Source organism: Leptosomus discolor, chromosome 6 (genome assembly GCF_034619465.1).
Source record: "Leptosomus discolor isolate bLepDis1 chromosome 6, bLepDis1.hap2, whole genome shotgun sequence".
NCBI lineage: Eukaryota > Metazoa > Chordata > Aves > Leptosomiformes > Leptosomidae > Leptosomus > Leptosomus discolor.
This window is the reverse complement of record NC_141396.1, coordinates 67,370,469-67,388,650: the sequence shown is the minus strand read 5'-3', so window position 1 is coordinate 67,388,650 and position 18,182 is coordinate 67,370,469. Positions and strand designations below refer to the sequence as shown.

At 71.0% G+C, this 18,182-nt stretch overlaps 1 protein-coding gene across 1 annotated transcript; it reads left to right on the top strand.

The window, feature by feature from the left end:
* The first annotated feature begins 2,717 nt into the window (after positions 1-2,717).
* LOC104354334 (uncharacterized) lies at positions 2,718-17,210 on the top strand. The gene is made up of 7 exons (XM_086467371.1): positions 2,718-2,741; positions 10,612-10,908; positions 11,189-11,315; positions 12,261-12,449; positions 13,523-13,711; positions 14,789-14,902; positions 15,837-17,210. Exons 1-7 carry the CDS (start codon positions 2,718-2,720, stop codon positions 16,928-16,930), a joined length of 2,034 nt encoding a protein of 677 aa, XP_086323497.1. The 3' UTR covers positions 16,931-17,210.
* Positions 17,211-18,182: the final 972 nt, after the last annotated feature.

The following is an 18,182-nucleotide window of genomic DNA, read 5'->3' as shown; positions in this document are numbered from 1 at the left end:
TACGGGGCGACCCGGTGCTGCCCAGGGCAGGCGCCCGTCTGTCCCGTCCCGCTCGGGGGGCGAGGGGGGGGCGACCTGTTAAAACAGCCGGCGCGGTGATCCGGGATAACGGCGGCTGTTCCGGCGGCTCGTTGGAATCACGGATTTCCTCACGGGGCGAAAGGGTCCTCCCCCACAGAGACCCCCCAGCTGCGGCCCGAGAGCTCTCCCGAGCCAAAATAACAACAACTTCAGCAAAAAGGGCTTCCCCAGGCGAGGCGACGCCTCCAGCAAAAGGGAGTTCTGACCCAAACAGCACCAACTTGGGGAAAGAAGGGTTGGATGGGGCCCAAAAGTGAAAGGGGAGAGCGGAAAGAAGAGGGAGCCGGATCCCTGCTCCGGGCTCCAGCGTTGCTCCAGCTGTGGGGGTGTCCCCGGTTCCCAGGAGCGCTCTGCTGCCTGTCCTTGTCCTCCTCCTCGGCATTTCTTTCCGCCCCCCGGGTCACTCCTCCCCCCTTTCACACTCGCTGTGTCAGTGCGACCCCCACGCTGCCCAGTCTCGGGGTTCCCCCTTCCCCGGGTGACGTTTGGGGGGGACACACACACACACACGCGCTGACCTGCCTTCCCACGCGCAAGGGGCCGTCCGTGGGGCACAACGGTCCCGGGAACAGACCGAGCCGGGCCCGAGCAGAACCCCCCAGCTCCCCCAGCTCCCCCCTCCAGCCAAGGAGACGCCGGCCTGAGGCCGAGCACGAGGCCACCGGGGCCGACTCGGCGTCACCCGCCCGGTGACCGCGGGTGTTGTTCCCCGGGGACTTTGCCGGTGTTGGAGACACCCGAAGGGGAACCCTCAGGGGGGGCCTTTCCCCCCCAAAGTCTCCTCGTCCTCTCCCATCGGGTGCTTTTGGGTCAGGGAGGTCACAGTGGGTGCTCCCCCCCCCCCCCCCCAGCCCACCTCGCTGGGGCAGCCGGGACCCAGCCCCAGCTCCCGCCCCACCGGCACCGCCCCGCACGGCTGCACCACAGCACCCCGGGGACCCCCGTGGCGGGGGGGGAACGGTGGCACCGGGACGACCCCCTCCCGCTCAGCCCCTGCTCCCGTCCCTCCTGCCCCCCCAGCCCCGCCGTCCTGCCCAGCACCCCCCGAAAACCGGCGGCGAGGGCAGGGCAGAACGGGAGGGTGGGGGACAGCCGGGCCCCACGCCGGCGTCCCACGGGGTGGACAAGGACGGGGGGGCCCAGCCCAGCCCAATGAGCGCGAACGAAGGCAAGTACCGGCAGCTGGTCCGTGGGCAGCGGTGGCAACCGGGACTTTGCCGCCGCTCGGGCTGTCCCGGGGGGTGTGGGGGGACGTGCAGGGGCAGGGGAGCACCGGGTGTCCTGTCCGGGGGTCTCCGGGGCACGAGCTCAGCTCCGCGGCTGGTCGGACACTGGGGAAGGCGACGGCCGTGTCCCCCAGCCGGAGCAGAGACCCCGGGCACCAGGCTGGGCTCCAGCGGCCGGGATGGAGGGTGCTGGCTGGGGAAACTGGGAACAGCAGCTCCTGGCATCCCTTACAGACCGTGCTGGGTGCTACTGGTCCGTACTGGGCTCCAGCAGCTCGGCAGGAGGGTTCTGGCTGGGGAAACTGGGAACAGCAGCTCCTGGCATCCCTTCGCAGTGGCCGCGGGGCTGTTGATCCTGACCGGTCCCATCCCCGCCCCCGTCCCCGTCCCCACCACGGGCCAGGGAGCTCCCGATGGCAGCTGCGGGGGGCAGGGCGGGGGGGGGACACGCACACCATCAGCCCGGGGGGACACATGGGGAAAGGTCACCCCGTCACTCGGCAGCGAGGGCTCAGCGCTGATGTGCCAGGCAGCGCCGCGGTCCCCGCGGTGGGCTCGGTGCCGGCGCAGGGCGCCGCTTCCCCGCACGACGGCGATGGGCTGCCCGGGCCAAGAAGCTGCCTGGCAGGGGAGGTGGGACGCGCCGGGCTCCGTCCGCTCCGGTGGGCGCCGTGTGCCGGGGGGCAGCGCGGCACGGGCAGGGCGGCTGCCGTCGGGAGGGGCTGAGCCGCGCGACCCCCGTGGCTGCCCAGCCCGTCCCCTGCCCCCTGCCTGCCCCCCACCCCGGGGACAGAGCCAGCCGAGCCGGGCAGCGCCTCCTGGCCATCCCGGCACCCGCTGGGGCCACTGGCCGCAGGAGCCGCGGAGAAGACGACGGCGGTGTCACCATCACTGTTTTAATGCAGGGAGCGGGGAGGGGGACACACCACGGACACCCACGGGGGCTGGGGTGGGGCGGGGGGGGTGCTGAGCCCCACAGCAGTGAGCGAAGGGTGCAGGAGGCGTCACCCCGGGGAGGCCGAGCTCTGCCGAGCGGCTGGCACCGGCGCTGGCCCCTCTGGCACGGCCAGGACGGGACTGGGACTGGCCCCTCTGGCACGGCCAGGACGGCTCGGCCACCCCCTCCCCGTCGGGGGCTGGATCCTGCTGCGAGCAGCCCCCCTGCCCGGGCTCCGGGACGGCCTCCGTGGGGCGGCTGCGGTGCGGGAGCCAACACGGGGCTGGAACCGGCCGCGGCGGCGGGGGGGAAGGATCCGGCGTCCTCGGGCCAGGTTCGGTCACGGCCCCACGGCACCCCAGCCACGGCCAGCGGCGGGGCAGGGGGTGCCGCAGCCCGGCTCAGCCACCCTCCAGGCCCAGCGGCCGGCGGCGAGGGTGTCCCCGCAGCCGTGGGGACAGGCGGCGGGGACGATGGCGAGGCGGGCGCCGGCCCGGGTGGGGGGCTCGGGGTGCTGGTGGGCCGCCCGCGGCAGCGCCGGCTTGTCGGCGAGGCAGAGCAGGCTGACGAGCAGCGGCCGTGCCAGGGCGGCGAGGCCGTGCAGCCGGCGGGCGCTCTCGATCTGCGGCGGAGCCGGTGCCGGCAGCAGGCCCGGCACCGCCGGCAGCGTGGTCTGCAGGGAGGCGATGGCGCCGGCACCCTCCGCGCCGTCGGGCAGCCCCAGCAGCGGCAGGCTGCGCCAGCAGCGGGCCTCCCGCGCCCAGCACCCTCCCGCCAAGCGCCGGATGGCGTGGCGGAGGCACCGGCGGCCATGGCGGAGGGCAGCCGGCTCCCGCGCCCAGCCCCGCTCCAGGCGGCTCCGCACGCCCCACAGCACCCGGCGCACCGAGCCCAGCTCCCGGCACAGCCGCTCCAGCTCCTCCGCCAGGACGGTGCCCACCCGGCCGACCTCCACCTGCGGGGGGTCCCGGGCCTCGCCGGGGGGCTCCCACGGGGCCGGGGGGCTCGGTCCGGGGTGTCTCTTCTTGGGCGAGCTTGGCCCACCGCAACCGCCGGGACACGTGCCGGAACCCGCGGCGGATGTGGCACTCGCCGGTCCCGCTGCAAGCCGGAGGGTGGGAGCTCAGCCCGTGCCCTGGTGCCGCCAGCCCCTTCCCACGCTGCCCCCCAGCCCCCCAGTACCTTCCACGACGGGTCTCTTGGTCGCCGTCGCCGCGGCAGGGGGACAGACGGGTGGCCGTGTGCCGCTGGCGTCGCGGGCGTCCCCCGGCACGGCGGTGCCGCGCGCCCCCAGCGCTCGGGTCCCTGCGGGGCTGCGAGGGGGCGCCGCTGGCGCCGTCGCCCCTGGGAAGCGGCACAGACACCCGCTCTGCAGGGGCAGCCCCCCGAAACCGTCCCCGGGGGGTGGCCCAGGGCTCCACGTGTGTCCCCAGCCCAGGCACTGCCGTTCCCTCCGCCCTGGGGTTTCAGCCCCTTCTCCCACCCTCGCCCCCCACACCAACCCCCTGCAGCGGGAGAGGGGCTACAAGTGCCCCCGAACCCCCGCTGCCGCCCCTGGTGCCACCCGCCCGCTGCCGAGGGGCTGCAGCCCCCGGTGCCCCCGGCCAGGCCGGGGTGGGCTCGGGGGCGCTGGTGTCCCGCAGGCCACCGAGCAGCCCTCGCCGGGGCTCTGCCCCACGCTCCCGGCTGGTGACACCCCACAGCGTCCCCCCCGACGGGCAGAGGGGACCCTCAGCCCTGCCCCGGCAGCACAAGGGTACCCCCGGGGTCCAGACCCCAAAGGGATACCCGGGCTCTGCAGGGATGCCCCTTGGGGACCCCATCCCACAGGGCTGCCCCGGGGGACGGGACCCCCCAAGGATGCTTTCCCGAAGCTCAGACCCCCACAAAGGTGTGTGTGTCCCCCCAAACTCAGACACACACCCCCCCCCAAGGGATTCCCCAGGGACTAGACGCTGCAGGGATGCCCCCCAAAGCTCAGAACCCCCCAGGGATGCCCCCATGGACCAGATCCCACAAGGATCCCCTCCTAACCCCCAAAGCCCAGACCCCCCAGGGAAGCCCCTGCTCTCCAGGAGCAGCACTCCCCCCTCGGGACGCTGGGGCTCAGCACCCCCCACCCACATCCTCACGTGCCCCCAGACCTCACTGGGGGGGGTCTGGATTCCCAGGGATGAGGCACGTGCCCCCTGGGTTGGGCTGTGCGGGGAGGGGACGGCCCCCCCCGACCCCCCGGGGACCAAATCCTGCCCCAGTGCCACTGCGTGACCCCAGCCCCGGCACTGCCTCCCCCAGGGCTGCCCAAGACCCCTTGGGACTCCCCAAGACCCCCCAAGACCCCCCGGAACCCCCCAAGACCTCCCCAGCCGGCAGCGCGGGGCTGCGGCAGAGCCCACCGTCCTGGCCCCAGCCCACGGCACAGGGTGCTGCCGCCCGCGGAGCCGGGGTGCCCGGCACCATCCCCAGGTTGTGGGGGGTGGTGGGCAGCGGCTGCCGGCGGTTCGGCTGGCGAGGGGCCGGCGAGGGCGGCCGGGCCTGTGGGGAACCCGGCTCGTCCCACCCTCCTGAGACCCCCCGGCACGGCGCGGGAGCCGCAGCGAGTGCCAAGCGCTGTGTCCCCGGCACCCGCCCCGGCTTGGCGGGCTCGGCGCTGGCCCCCCATGTCCTGCCGCCACCCCGGGGGGCAGAGCACCTCCCTGGCACCCTCCCACCGGGGGCACGGGGTGGTACCTGAACCCCAGGGCCAACGAGTTTGGGGTCCAGCACTTCCCTCCCGCTGCCAGCGCCCAGCCCTGCCGCGCCACGCTGTGCCGTCGCCGCACCGTACGGTGCCACGGCGCGGGCAGGACACCGTGCCGCGCAGTGCCGCACCTCTGAGCGAGCACCTCCCGGGCAGCGCCTGCCGGCCGCCGGGCTCTCCCCGCTGCCTCTCCTCGGGGGTGCAGGAGCCGCCGGCCGGGGGGCTGGGGGGGCCGGACCCCCTCCCCGCCAGCTCCTCCAGGCATTTCTCCAGGCTGCGCAGCGGCGACGGCTCTGCCGGCACCTCCGTTCCCGCTGCAAAAGCGAGCTCCAGCGCCCGGCCCCCCGGCCGCCGGGCACCCCCGGACACGGCCGGGAGCGAGGGGGCCAGGGGGACCCCCGGACCCCCGGTACTGGCCGCCCACACGCTCTGGCCCTCGTGCCAGGGTCCCCGCCCGCGTGGCTCACCTGCGGCACACGCTGTCCCCGGCTCCACCGCGAGGCTCTGCCAGCCCCCGGCTCCCAGCGCGGCCCAGCTCCACGGGGGCTGGGGGCTGCCGGGGGGCTCGTCCCGTGGGCAGGGGGGCTGGTCCCGGGGACACCCCTGCTCCGCAGCGACGCCTGCGCCGGCAGTAGGAGAAACCCCCTACTCGGGGCTGGGAGCTCCCGGGGCGCTGACACCGGGACCCCCTGCCCAGCCCTTCCCCGGCACAGCGGGGGGTGCAGCCCCCACCCCACCGTGGCTCAGCACTTGGCTCCCCCGCACCCCGCCACCGCCGGGGCGCACCCGGGTCCCCGAAGGTGCTGGCGGGGGCTGCAAGGTGGCTTCGCCTCCGGCACCCTCGCACCCCCGCCGTCACCCGCAGAGCCCCCCCGTCCCCCGTGCCCAGCAGGGCAGGACGGGGCTCTCGCCCACCCGGCACAGCCCCGGTGCTCACCGCCCGCTGCCGTGTCCCCGCCGCTGGCAGCGCCCGGCTCCGCGCCGGCCTTGGGGCCACCGAAGAGAAACTCGGGGATCCCCTTCACCAGCTGCACCAGGGCGCTGAGGGCCGGGCTGCTGGGGGGCCCTGCGGGACAGGGGAGGTGGGGGTGCCGGGAAGGGCAGCCCCCCGCAGCCGCCAAGCTCTCCCCGGCTGGAGGAGCGGGACCCCCCAGCTCTGGCTGGGACGAACACGGGGGGCAGGGCCCTACCGAGGGAGGCCAGCAGCAGCGATGTCCCCTCCGTCACCTCCCGGTGCAGCTCCCGCTGCCATTCCTCCAGCAGCTCCCACTCCTCCGCCGAGAACCGGACCACCACGTCCTCGAACGTCACCGGGGCCTGTGGGGACACAACCAGGGGGTCCGTGCCCGCCTCCCACTGGGGCGGCAGAGCTGGGGAGAAACCAGACGTGTCTGTGGGGCGTGGGGATGGTGCGGGGACAGAGCCACTTGCCGGGGGAGAGGGAGAGCAGAAGGCAGCGGGTGCCGCGTACAGGACGAAGCCACCGTCCCCGGGAGCACCCGGAGCGCCCGCGCCCCGTGCGGAGCCGTGCCGGGTGGCAGCAGGACCCCCCGGCTGGGCCTGAGGTGTGGGGGGCGGTGGGTGTGGGTGGCCACGGGGCTGGGATGGGGCTGGGAAAGGGGGTGCTGCTGCGCCCGTCCCGTGCGGGCACGGAGGCGAAGGCATCCCGGCTCGCTTCCCAGCTTGCTTCCCGGCTCGCTTCCTGGCACACTTCCCGGCACACACTTCCCGGCTCACTTCCCGGCACACTTCCCGGCAACACTTCCCAGCTCGCTTCCTGGCAACACTTCCCGGCACACTTCCTGGCTCACTTCCCGGCACACTTCCCAGTTCGCTTCCCAGCACACTTCCCAGCTTGCTTCCCAGCACACTTCCCGGCTCGTTTCCCAGCACACACTTCCCGGCACACACTTCTCAGCACACACTTCCCGCCACACTTCCCGGTTCGCTTCCCAGCACACTTCCCAGCTTGCTTCCCGGCACACAATTCCCAGCACACAATTCCCAGCACACACTTCCCGGCACACACTTCCAGGCTCGCTTCCCGGCACACACTTCCCAGCACACACTTCTCGGCACACTTCCCGGCACGCTTCCCGGTTCACTTCCCAGCACACTTCCCAGCTTGCTTCCCGGCACACTTCCCGGCACACACTTCCCAGCACACAATTCCCGGCACACACTTCCCGGCACACACTTCCCAGCACACGATTCCCAGCACACGATTCCCAGCACACAATTCCCAGCACACACTTCCCAGCACACGATTCCCAGCACACACTTCCCAGCACACACTTCCCGGCACACACTTCCCGGCACACACTTCCCAGCACACACTTCCCGGCACACACTTCCCAGCACACAATTCCCAGCACACAATTCCCAGCACACACTTCCCAGCACACACTTCCCGGCACACGATTCCCAGCACACGATTCCCAGCACACACTTCCCGGCACACAATTCCCAGCACACACTTCCCAGCACACGATTCCCAGCACACGATTCCCAGCACACACTTCCCAGCACACACTTCCCAGCACACGATTCCCAGCACACAATTCCCAGCCCGCTTGCTGCCAGGTCCCCACGCTTCACGCCCCATCAGGAGGACGCGGATAACCGGCCCCGACACCCCGGCATTTGCCGCGGGAGCCCCCTCGCCCAACCGCTCCCGCCCCCCCCGCCCCCGGCGCCGCGGCCCGGTGCCACCCGCGGTGGTCGCTGCCAGCTCCGTCCCGCCGCTCCGGTCCCGCCGGCGCCAACCGCGCGGGGCTTTGCCAAGACGGCGTCGCGCCGAGCAGCCCCCCCCGTGGCTGCACCCCGGCCCCTCTCCTGGGGGACGGGGACGACCCCTCCCCACGTCCCCCCCGGCGAGAGGGGTGAGCGGCCGCGGGCAAAGCCGCGCGTTGCCGCCGGTGCCCCCGGCAGGTCGCCCCTGCGGCGCGGCAGGACCGGGCTCAGCACCCGCGGGCTGATCCTGTGGGGGTGCCTGAGCCCCCCCGGCCTGGGGAGGGGACCCCCTGGGGGGGGTTGGGGCTCCCCTGGAGCTCTTTGGGTGCGGGGGGGGGGACGACACAGACCTGACACCCACCAGCTCCGGCAGCCGCCCTGCACCGAGCTGGGGGGGTGAGGACCAGCGCCCAAATCACAGCGGACCCCCAAGTCCCGGGCTGCCCGCCCCCCCCCACCCCCCCCCCCCCCCCGCTTTGCCCGCCACGTCACGGCCAGCCCGGCTGCCCCCGTGTCCCGGGGGAGCGTTGGGGTGCTGCTCCTCGGGGCGGCCCCGTTCCCGCCGTGCCCGGGGCCACCCCGGTGGGACGGTGACCCCCCCCGGGACCGGCAGCCACAGGCAGAACTGGCAGCGCCCCAGCCCCGCGCCGCCGGCTGGACCCTCTCCCAAAACCGCTTCGGAGGGGCTCCCGCCCCCGTGCTCCCTTCCCCGGTGCTCCCCCATCCCGGGAGCTCCCCCACCCCGGTGCTCCCTCATCCCGGTGCTCTCCCCGATCCCGGTGTTCTTCCCCATCCCTCTGCTCCCCCACCCCGCTGCTCCCCCATCCCGGTGCGCTCCCCGATCCCGATGCTCTCCCCATCCCGGTGCTCTCCCCATCCCGGTGCGCTTCCCCATCCCGGAGCTCCCCCATCCCGGAGCTCCCCCATCCCGGTGCTCTCCCCATCCCGGAGCTCCCCCATCCCGGAGCTCCCCCATCCCGGTGCTCTCCCCATCCCGGAGCTCCCCCATCCCGGAGCTCCCCCATCCCGGTGCTCTCCCCATCCCGGTGCGCTCCCCCATCCCGGAGCTCCCCCATCCCGGAGCTCCCCCATCCCGGTGCTCTCCCCATCCCGGAGCTCCCCCATCCCGGAGCTCCCCCATCCCGGTGCTCTCCCCATCCCGGAGCTCCCCCATCCCGGTGCGCTCCCGCTCCTACCTGCCGAGGCGCGGCCATAGCTCGGCGGCGCGGGTCCGGTGCCCGCTCCACGACGGCGGGCAGCGGCGGAGCAGCCCCGTTCCCCGCTCCCCGCTCCCGGCTCCCGGTCCCCCGGTCCCGGTGGAGCTGCCGCCCGCCCCCCGCTACGGCTCTTAGCGGGACCGCGGCGCTCAGCAGCCCCGGCCCGGTGCCCCCGCTCCGCCCCCCGGTGCTGCCGGTGCCGGGCCTCACCCGACCCCGGAGCAAAGCCCCCGGCCCGAGAGCCCCGGGCGGGGTGACCGGGGGGTGTCACGGGGCGGGGGGGGGGCGGGGGGCGGGACAGGGCTCGGCGGCACCGGGGGGTCCGGGACAGGTAATGGGGTACGAGTCGGTGGCACCGGAGAGTCTGGGCTCGGCGGCACCGGGGTATCCGGGACGGGCAATGGGGTCGGAGCCGGTGGCACTGGGGGACCGGGGGGGTCGGTGGCAGCGGGGCAGCGGGACAGCCGATCGTGTCCAGGGGCTCGGCGGCACCGGGGTGTCAGGAGCAGCCTGGGGTGCGGGGGGTCGGTGTCACCGGAGGGTCTGGGGTCGGAGGCACGGGCGGATCCGGGACAGCCTGTGGTGTGCGGGGAGGTGGGTGACACCGGGGGCACCGGAGGCTCCGGGTGGGGGTGGCACCGGGGGTCGCCCGTCCCGCCCCGGACTCACGGCTCCTCCCCCTCCTCCCCCCCCCCCCCCCCTCCCCGCCAGGGGGCGCCCTCCCCCGGCGAGGCCCCTCCCCCGCAGGCGGCGCCTCCCGGCGGGCCGGAGGGCGGAGCTGCCGCGAGGCGCGCGGGGCCGGTGGCGGCGGCGGCAGCGGCGGCGGCGGCGGTAGCGGCGGCGGCCATCATGTCGTGCCGGGGCCTCGCTCAGGTGAGGGCCGCGCCGGGCCCGGGCCCCCCTGTGCGGACCCCGCCGGGCGGGAGGGCGGGCCACAGAGCCCGGGGGAGCCGGGGAGACCCCGGGGTGCCCGTTCGGGGGGGTGGGGGAGACCCCGAGGTGTCCGTTCAGGGGGGTAGGGGGAGACCCCGGGATGCCGGTCCTGGCGATGGGGGAGACCCCGGGGTGCCCGTTCGGGGGGTGGGGGAGACCCCGGGGTGCCCGTTCAGGGGGGTGGGGGAGACCCCGGGGTGCCGGTCCTGGCGATGGGGGAGACCCCGGGGTGCCCGTTCAGGGGGGTGGGGGAGACCCCGAGGTGTCCGTTCAGGGGGGTAGGGGGAGACCCCGGGGTGCCGGTCCTGGCGATGGGGGAGACCCCGGGGTGCCCGTTCGGGGGGTGGGGGAGACCCCGGGGTGCCCGTTCAGGGGGGTGGGGGAGACCCCGGAGTGCCGGTCCTGGCGATGGGGGAGACCCCGGGGTGCCCGTTCAGGGGGGTCCCCGGGGGTGGCGGTTCAGGAGGTTGGGGGGGTCCCTCAGGGGTGCCGGTCCTGGGGGAGCCGTGTCTGGGGGGACCTCCAGGGGTGCCGGTTCTGGGGGATGGAGGGGGGTGCAGCCAGGGTCTGGCAGGGCCCCTGGGTGATGCAGGGCCTGGGGGGGGGGGTGGGGGGGGTGGATCCCTTGGGGGGTGTCGGGGCGGGGAGGGGGGGGCCCACAAGCAGGTCCCCAAGCCCCGACCGCACTTTGGGCAGGGCTGAGGCCTCCCCCCCCACTGCCCTTCCCCTCTGCCCCCCCCCCAGGACTCGAGCACCCCCAGGCGCAGGGCGCTGCGGGCCATGGGGCCGGCGGCGGCGGCGGGGCAGGCGGAGGCCCGGCAGCTGCAGGAGCTGCGGAGCCGCACGGAGCGGGCCGAGCGGAGGCTGCTGGCCTGCGAGAACCTGGTCGGGGAGCTGGGCAGCAACCTGGCCACGCTGGGCAGCCTCCTGCAGGACTACGGGCACCTCCAGCAGCGCCTGGACAACGTGGAGAATCTCCTGAAGAACAGAAACTTCTGGATCCTGCGGCTGCCCCCCAGCTCCCGGGGCGAGATCCCCAAGGTAAAGGCGTCCGGCCCGGCCCCTGGCACCACCAGCGCCGCCGCCGGGGCTGTGGAGGGGGTTTAGGAAATGCCGGAGGGGTCTTAGCAGCGGGTTCGGGTGGCCGAGCACCTGCAAGGCCTGGCCTTGCTGCTCGCAAGCCCTGATCGGGCCGGGGACACTGCTCGGTGCCTGCCCTGAGCTCTGGCAAGCAAAGCCAAGCGCTCGCTTGCCCGTGCCTGCTTTCCAGTGACCTTAACCGCACCAGAAGTCACCGAGGGTGGAATAACTGTGCTTGCAGGTGCCCCTCACGTTCGACGACGTCTCGGTGTACTTCAACGAGCAGGAGTGGGAGAGGCTGGACCGCTGGCAGAAGGATCTGTACAGGGCTGTGATGAGGGGCAACTACGAGACGCTGATCTCCCTGGGTAAGGCACAGGGTTTGTGCCTCTGGGGGAGCTGCTCTTGCGGGGAGGCCGGTGGTCTGGCTCGGTGGGGCTGGACCCCTGTAGGTGGCAGAACCTCTCCTGGGCAGCCAGACCCACGCTCCTTCCCGCGGGTGAGGCGAGGAGCGGTGTAAGAGGGGTCTGCAGCACGGAACGGCAGCGGTAGCGAGCCAAGCGGCGTCGATTGTAAAAGCTCTCTGGGTGAGGTGCTGTTGCTGAAAACTACGTAAGTGGATTCCAGGGTCAGGGACCCATCAGGATTTTCCAGCACCGTTCAGGAATTATCTGGGTGAAATTTGGTGATTGCATCTTGAACTAGCTGTTGTTCTCTGTCTGTTGAGCCCCTGTGTGAGGTGACGGGGGCACTTCCCTCTTTTGGTAAAGCACTGACTCAATCGTGCTCGGTCTTTCTAAGGGCACTGGACGTGTTCTGGGGTGACTGGGGCTGTAGGATATTCCCCACCAAAAGCTCCTCCTGGGGCACGACTCGTCACCTGCTGTTCTGTGCAGCCACTGAAGTTGAGGCTTCGCTTTTCTCAGCAATATTCTGCAGAAAGGAGCAAACCTGTTCCTTCCGTGGTCCATCTGATGCAGACTTCTCTGCGGAGCGGGGAGTTCTGATAGTTCAGAAGGATTGTTCAAATCACTGCTACAGTGGAAATGGGAGGAGAGTGCTGAAGACCAGGCCTTTCCCTCTCCTTTAGGGTTTTAGTTGCGTTCTGCTGTTTAGATTCTCTCCGTACCTGAGCTACAGCCGTGCTCACGGGTGGATCCTGCCACGGGGCCCAGAAAGCAGCACCCCCTTCCTGGTTAGAGCATGGGTGGTTTGTGTCTGTTGGACTGCCTGCCAGCGCCGGGGTGAGGGAGAGGAGGGGCACTTGGCAACACCCGAGAGTTCGACAAAGCGTGTCCTCTGTCCGTGAGCAGACTACGCGGTGTCCAAGCCTGACATCCTCTCACGGATCGAGAGGGATGAAGAGCTCTGCGCCAAAGACGGTCGGGAGCCCCCGCAGGCATGTGCCGGAGGAGAGCGGGAGCCCCCGCAGGCGCCAGAAGAGACGGACCAGAAGGAAGAGGCTCTGGGCGAAGATGCCGTCCCCATGGAAGCTGACACAGGTGGGTTCAGGGGGTGCCGGGAGGAGGGGGGGTTGCTGTCCCAGCCCGGGAGGAGGGGGGGTTGCTGTCCCAGCTTTGTCAGGAGGTCTCCCAGCAGTGTCTGTGCTAGAAATGAACTGCTCTGGGGGTCTGCGGACTGTATTGGCTAAACCTCCACGGAGTATCTTGAATCTTTCGGAAGTGTACGGTTGGTCAGATGAATCCCGTGGAGAAAACAAGGCAGAGCCTGTCAGGAGGGGCTGGGCTGGAGTCTGGCGCGATGGGACAAACCTCTTGTGACCCCTTCTGGTCCTGTTTCTGTGAATTCGGCAATCCTCCTTCGCCTGGTGGCACGCAGGAGCCCTAGGGCTTCCAAAGGCCCTCCTGCTTACCTTGGTGAGCGAGGAGATGCGGTGGGAAGCGAGGAACCTGGGAGCCTGCAGCGGGAGGAGGAGGCTGGAGCGGCTCTGCTCGTGCTGGGGGGAGCAGGAGCGGTCAGGATGGCCTCGGGCATGGCACGGGAGAGGTGGAGAAATCAATTGTTAAGGGTGTGAATGCTGGGCAAGAAGGTAGGAGAGGGACAGGCAGACCCTGCCGGAGCCGGGAGAAGAAGAAATCTGCGGGCAGGGCTGTGAGCGAGAGCTCTTCGCTGCGGGACTGAGGAGCTGGGGGCTAAAGAAGCCCCAGGAGCGGCTGGGTGAGCGCTGGGGGGGGGGGGCAGAGGGCAGGGCAGGCTCTGTCCGTGGGGGAGCGTTACCCAGAAACGATGCAAGCCCCGAGGGTGTGTTTGGGGGTTGGTTTTGTCAAGTGCTCCCGGGAAGAGAAGCAAGGGCGCCACCTTTGAGATGGCAGTTCGTGTTCTGCTGCTCAGATCTTCTCTGTCGAGCGGCTCGAGCTGCAGCCGGGCTCGTGCGTGGATCCTGCCACAGGGCCGAGGAAGCAGCACCGCCCCGAGAGCAGGGATGAGCGATCCGTGTCTGTCTGTGCGGCCTGCTGGCTGGGGGGCAGGGGGAGAAGGGGCAGCTGGGGAGGCTGGCAGGAGAAAGGGGCAGCCGGTTCCTGGTAACACACGGTGTCCTCTGCCCCGTGAGCAGGCGGCGCGGTGCCCCGGCCTCACGTCCTGGCCCGGAGGCAGAGGGATGAAGAGCTCTGCGTCGGAGACGGCCAGGAGCCCCCCCAGACCAGCATCTCGGATGGCCAGAAGCCCCCCCAGACACCAGAAGAGCTGGAGCAGAAGGAAGAGGCTTTGGGAGGAGATCAAGTCCCCATGGACGCTGACGCAGGTAAGTTCCAGGGGTGCCAGGACTTGCTTCCCGGGGCCGTTCCTCCTTCCCGGCAGCTCACCGTGCGGCAGCGGCACGACGGGACGACTCTCCGTGGGCAGCTCTGCGCAGCCACCCCAGACCTCCTCGGCGCCGTCCCCGCTGCCGTTGCGCTTCTTCCCCGTCTGCCCAGCGCACGGCACCACCAGCGGGGGCTCGGTGGGAGGCAGCGGGGCAGCCGCCCCCTCCCCGGCTTCCCCAGCGAACCCTCCTGGGGGTCTCCCCGCCGCCCGCATCCCGCCGGCGCCTTCGCTGGCTGCGCTTCTGCCGGCCAGAGCTCGAAGTTCTGCGTCTCACGTGTGGTCGAGTTGCCTTGGCCTCATCGTTGCCTTGGCCTCACCGTTGCCTTTATCCCAGCATTAATTTAAATATTACTTTATTAATGCGTCGCCAAAACCCGTCGCAGAGCGAGCTGGACCCCTCTGACGGCCGAGCACGAGGAGGGCGTGTGATCGATCGGCCGGCACGTGTTGCCAGTTGTGCGACTCGTTGTTTCTCACACTTCAACCCCCTTAAACATTCCCAGTTCCCTTGCCAAAGTCACCCTGCTTGGCTGCTGCTCGCGAGATGTGACAGTTCGAAACCAGAGAGGAAGGGAAACGTTCGCTTGTGAGGGACGCCTTTGTGTGTTCGAGGGACTCAAAGGCAATGCTTGTTAAATTTTGGGCTCAAGAAAATTTACTTTTGGAGAAAAGAGCCCGTCAAGCCGAGAACGGGCGCAGCGCCGTGTGGTGGCGAGGACCCGCGGAATCCGCCGGCCCGTGTAGAGTTGTCCCGGGGACAGCCGGCCGTGGAGAGGAGTCCGAGACCTCGGCCGCTTCCCTGGGCAGCCTCTTCCCGGGCTTGACAGCCCTTTCGGTGGAGACATTTCTCCTCCTATCGGCTCTAAACCTGCCCTGGCACAACCTGTCACGACTGCTTGAGCCGCAGCTCCCTCCGGCACGCTCCCCTCGTGTCCCGGGTAGCGCCGCCCCGGAGCGGGGGGCACGCGAGCTCCCCACAGCTCCCCGCAACTGCTCCTCTCTTCTCTGCCGACAGAGCCCCCCATCCTGGTGATGAACATCACGTCCCTGCAGGCGCAGAAGGAGGAGCTGCGCAGGGAGGGTCAGCCCGAGGCGGAGCTGGAGGAGGACCCGGCTGAGCCCGGCGGGGGTGAGTAACCCTGCGCGGGGGCGACACGGGGGGCCTGCGGGCGGGCAGCGGCTCCCCGCACACCAGCGTGGCGGGAGAGGGAAGTTTTGGGCTTCTCTTGTGTCCCGGAGCAAGGGAGGGGGCTGGTGTGGGGTGTTTCAGGCCTGTCCGCTCCGCAGAACAGCCGTCCGTCCGGCTGGGGTTCCTCCCGTCGGACGCCGGGGCAGAGCTGCCGCAGCACCTCCCTTCCTCCAGCTCTGCCGCAGGACGGCAGCGCCGGCCCTGAGCTCAGGTGGCCCAACGCGTCCCGGGGCAGGGCCCTCGGGTCCGTGCCAGGAGCAGGGGGTGTAGGACGTGGGGGGCGGCCGCCGGCCAGCACCCCCCCCTCCCCGTTCCGGCCCTGAGGCTTTGCCAAGCGGACGTGCCGAGCGCTCGCCTCTTCCGGGGACTCGGAGCCCGTTCCTGGCGCTGGTGGGCCGAGCCGAAAGGCGCTGGTTGTGGGCACGGCTGTGGTGGGGTGCAGAGAGTTCGCCGCAGCCCTCACCGGAGCCGGTTTGCCTGCGGCGTTTGGCGCGGGCTGGCAGTCGCAGGCTCGGCGGAGGTGAAGCGCCTCAAGCGCTGCCGCTCCGCGGTGATCTTTTTTTCCTGCTGCATCTTGCGGCCGTCGTTGGTGTCGTGGTTTTAGAGGTGGATCCCTCTGTGCCCCGCTGGCACCGCCGCAGCCTGGCTCTTCCTGGGGGCGAGAGCTCTGCCCCTCCCAAGGCCGCGCTGGGTCGCTCAGGGGGTGGGGGCAGGACGCTGCGGTGGCACCTGCACCGTCCCAAACTGCGTTCCCAAACGGGCCTGTCGGTAGCTCCTTCATGGCTAAAGGCCTGCTGGGTGCTTGGGGACTTAACCACAGCCTGGGGTCGTCCTGGGAGCGTGAGCGACCGATGCCCGTGTCGTTCCGTTTCAGAGGAAGAGCTGTCAATGGAGAACGGAACGCCACGCGAAGGGGCTTCTCCTGAAGATGTCAAGGTGAAGGAAGAGGAGCCCGAGGCGTTGCCAGAGGATTCCACGCCCTCTCCCAGCCCGGAGATGCAGAAGTGCCCCAAGAGCGAGCAGGCGAAGGCCAAGAGCAAGAAGAAGCCGAGCAGGTACGCGAGCAGCAACCTGCTGATGGGCAACTGCCGGCGCGGCTACGTGCGCGAGTGGTCGCACCCCTGCACCGAGTGCGGGAAGCGCTTCCGCCTCAAAATCAACCTCATCATCCACCAGCGGAGCCACGCCAAGGAGGGGCCCTACGAGTGCGCCACCTGCGAGATCAGCTTCGCCGACAAAAGCCACCTGGACCTTCACCAGAGCATCCACATCAAGGACAGGGCCTTCGGCGCCAAGGTCTGGGGCAACGTCCACCCGGACCTGAGGATCCGGCCGCGCAGGAAGATCTGCGAGGTGTTCTGCGGAGGCGCCCCCCACAGCCCCAGCAACGGGGCGTACGCCGGGGGGCCCTGGCTGGGCCAGCCCAAGGAGGAGCCGGACAGAGGGAGCTGCTTCTCCCAGCAGCAGAGCCCCAAGGCGCGCAAGAAGCCCCCGATGAAGTGCAACCACTGCAAAAAGACCCTCTCGTGCCCCTTCTCCCTCCAGCGGCACCTGCAGACGCACGCGCAGGACAGGCCCTACTGCTGCGCCGCCTGCAAGAAGAGCTTCACCCGCAGGACTCACCTCCTGCGCCATGAGAAGATCCACGAGCGCCAGAAAGCCCTGGCCGCCCTCCAGCCGCCCGCCACGGCCCCGCCGGCGGCCGTCGCGCCAGCGCCCCGGCAGCCCCCGCCGCAAGGAGCCGCCGCGGCGGCGGACAGGGGCGTCCCTCGCTCCCCGGCGCAGGCGTCCGAGAGAAACGTCAGCCCTGCGGCCGCCGCGGCCAGCGCGAACGTGCTCCTGATCGGCCCGGCGGAGCTCGGCCCGGCAGGCAAGAGCTGCCAGAGCCAGGGCTGGGGCGGGAGAGCCGTCCAGCCCGTGGTCAGACTGGGAAACCGGGCAGTGGTGTCGAGGGTGACGCAGAAATGACGACGGGAGAGGTCCGAACCGCTCGTGTCGCCGGAGAGAAACTGTGAGCATCGATTTTGCACATGGTGGGGCGCTGGGGTTTTGAGCCGCCTGTCCAGGGGGGGGGGTTTAGGAGCTTCCCTGGTTCGTGGAGGGAAGCGAGCGCTTGGATCCACCCTAGAGAGAAAACTGCAGAAGCCTCCAGTGATCCCAAACACTTGACCATTCCTCAGGCTCTCCTGTCCGACGGCTGCTGCGCAGAACGTGCCCAGGCGGACCTTCCAGCAGCCGAGCTCCCCCGTGGCTGGATGCTGGCGCCTGGAAATGCCGTCACACGGGGAGCAGGACCGACGGAAGGGAACCGAGCTGGCGAGCCAGGCGGGATCCCCACGGAGCTCTTCACTTCACTGACAAACTTGACCAAGACGCCGGATGAAGAGAGCGTGGCATCTCCGAGACCCCTCTGCGTCCTGGCCACGCTGGTCTCATAACCCACCCTGGCGAGGAAATCTCGGTCGGGTGGGGAGCACCTGAACACCGCACTGGAAGCCCCGTAGAGCAAATCAAACCACAGCGTTTTCCGCTTGCGGGGGTGCTGCGGGCGCCCCTGAGGTCTCGGCAGCGCTCCTGCCTCCTTCCCTCCTTCCCTCCCAACGAGGCCAGCCCGCGAGAGCTCATTCCCTCAGGACCAGCCCGCCCAAACGGAGAGTCCCTTCAGGACCGCTTCCCGGGGAGGACTGCCCGCCGCTGCCGCAGCAGCAGCCCACCCGGGACCCCCCTCCTCGGGGCTCTTCCCGCTCTCCCGCCTGCGGGTCGTCTCCTCCTGTCCCCCCGCACAGCCCCGCCGCCACTCGCCCCGGGGAAGACGAGTCCGGCTAGCTACCTCAGACGCCTCGGGAGCCCGGCCTGCCCGCAGCCCGACGGGGCGCTGGAGCCCGGTAAGCGAGGTCGGCCCGGCCCGGCGGGGCTCCGGCGTCGCCAGGCGTCCGCGGCCCGAGCCCTGCGCGCGCCCCGGGCGCTGCTGGGCAGCACGGGTCGGGTACAGCGAGAGGGGAAGCGGGTCCTGCTGGCATCGCCACGCGGCCCGCACGGAGCAGCTGTTGGGACTCTCTCCGTTTCCCGGGTTTTCTTTTCGTTGAGTTGTTTGACGTAGCTCTTTGGCATCACCGAGGCCCTGTCCCTCTCCGGGCGGGGAGCGGGGGGAACCCGTTGGCTTATCCCATTTCTCAGGCCTGGCCCCTCGCGAGGCGGCGCTGCGGCGGGCACCGAGGAA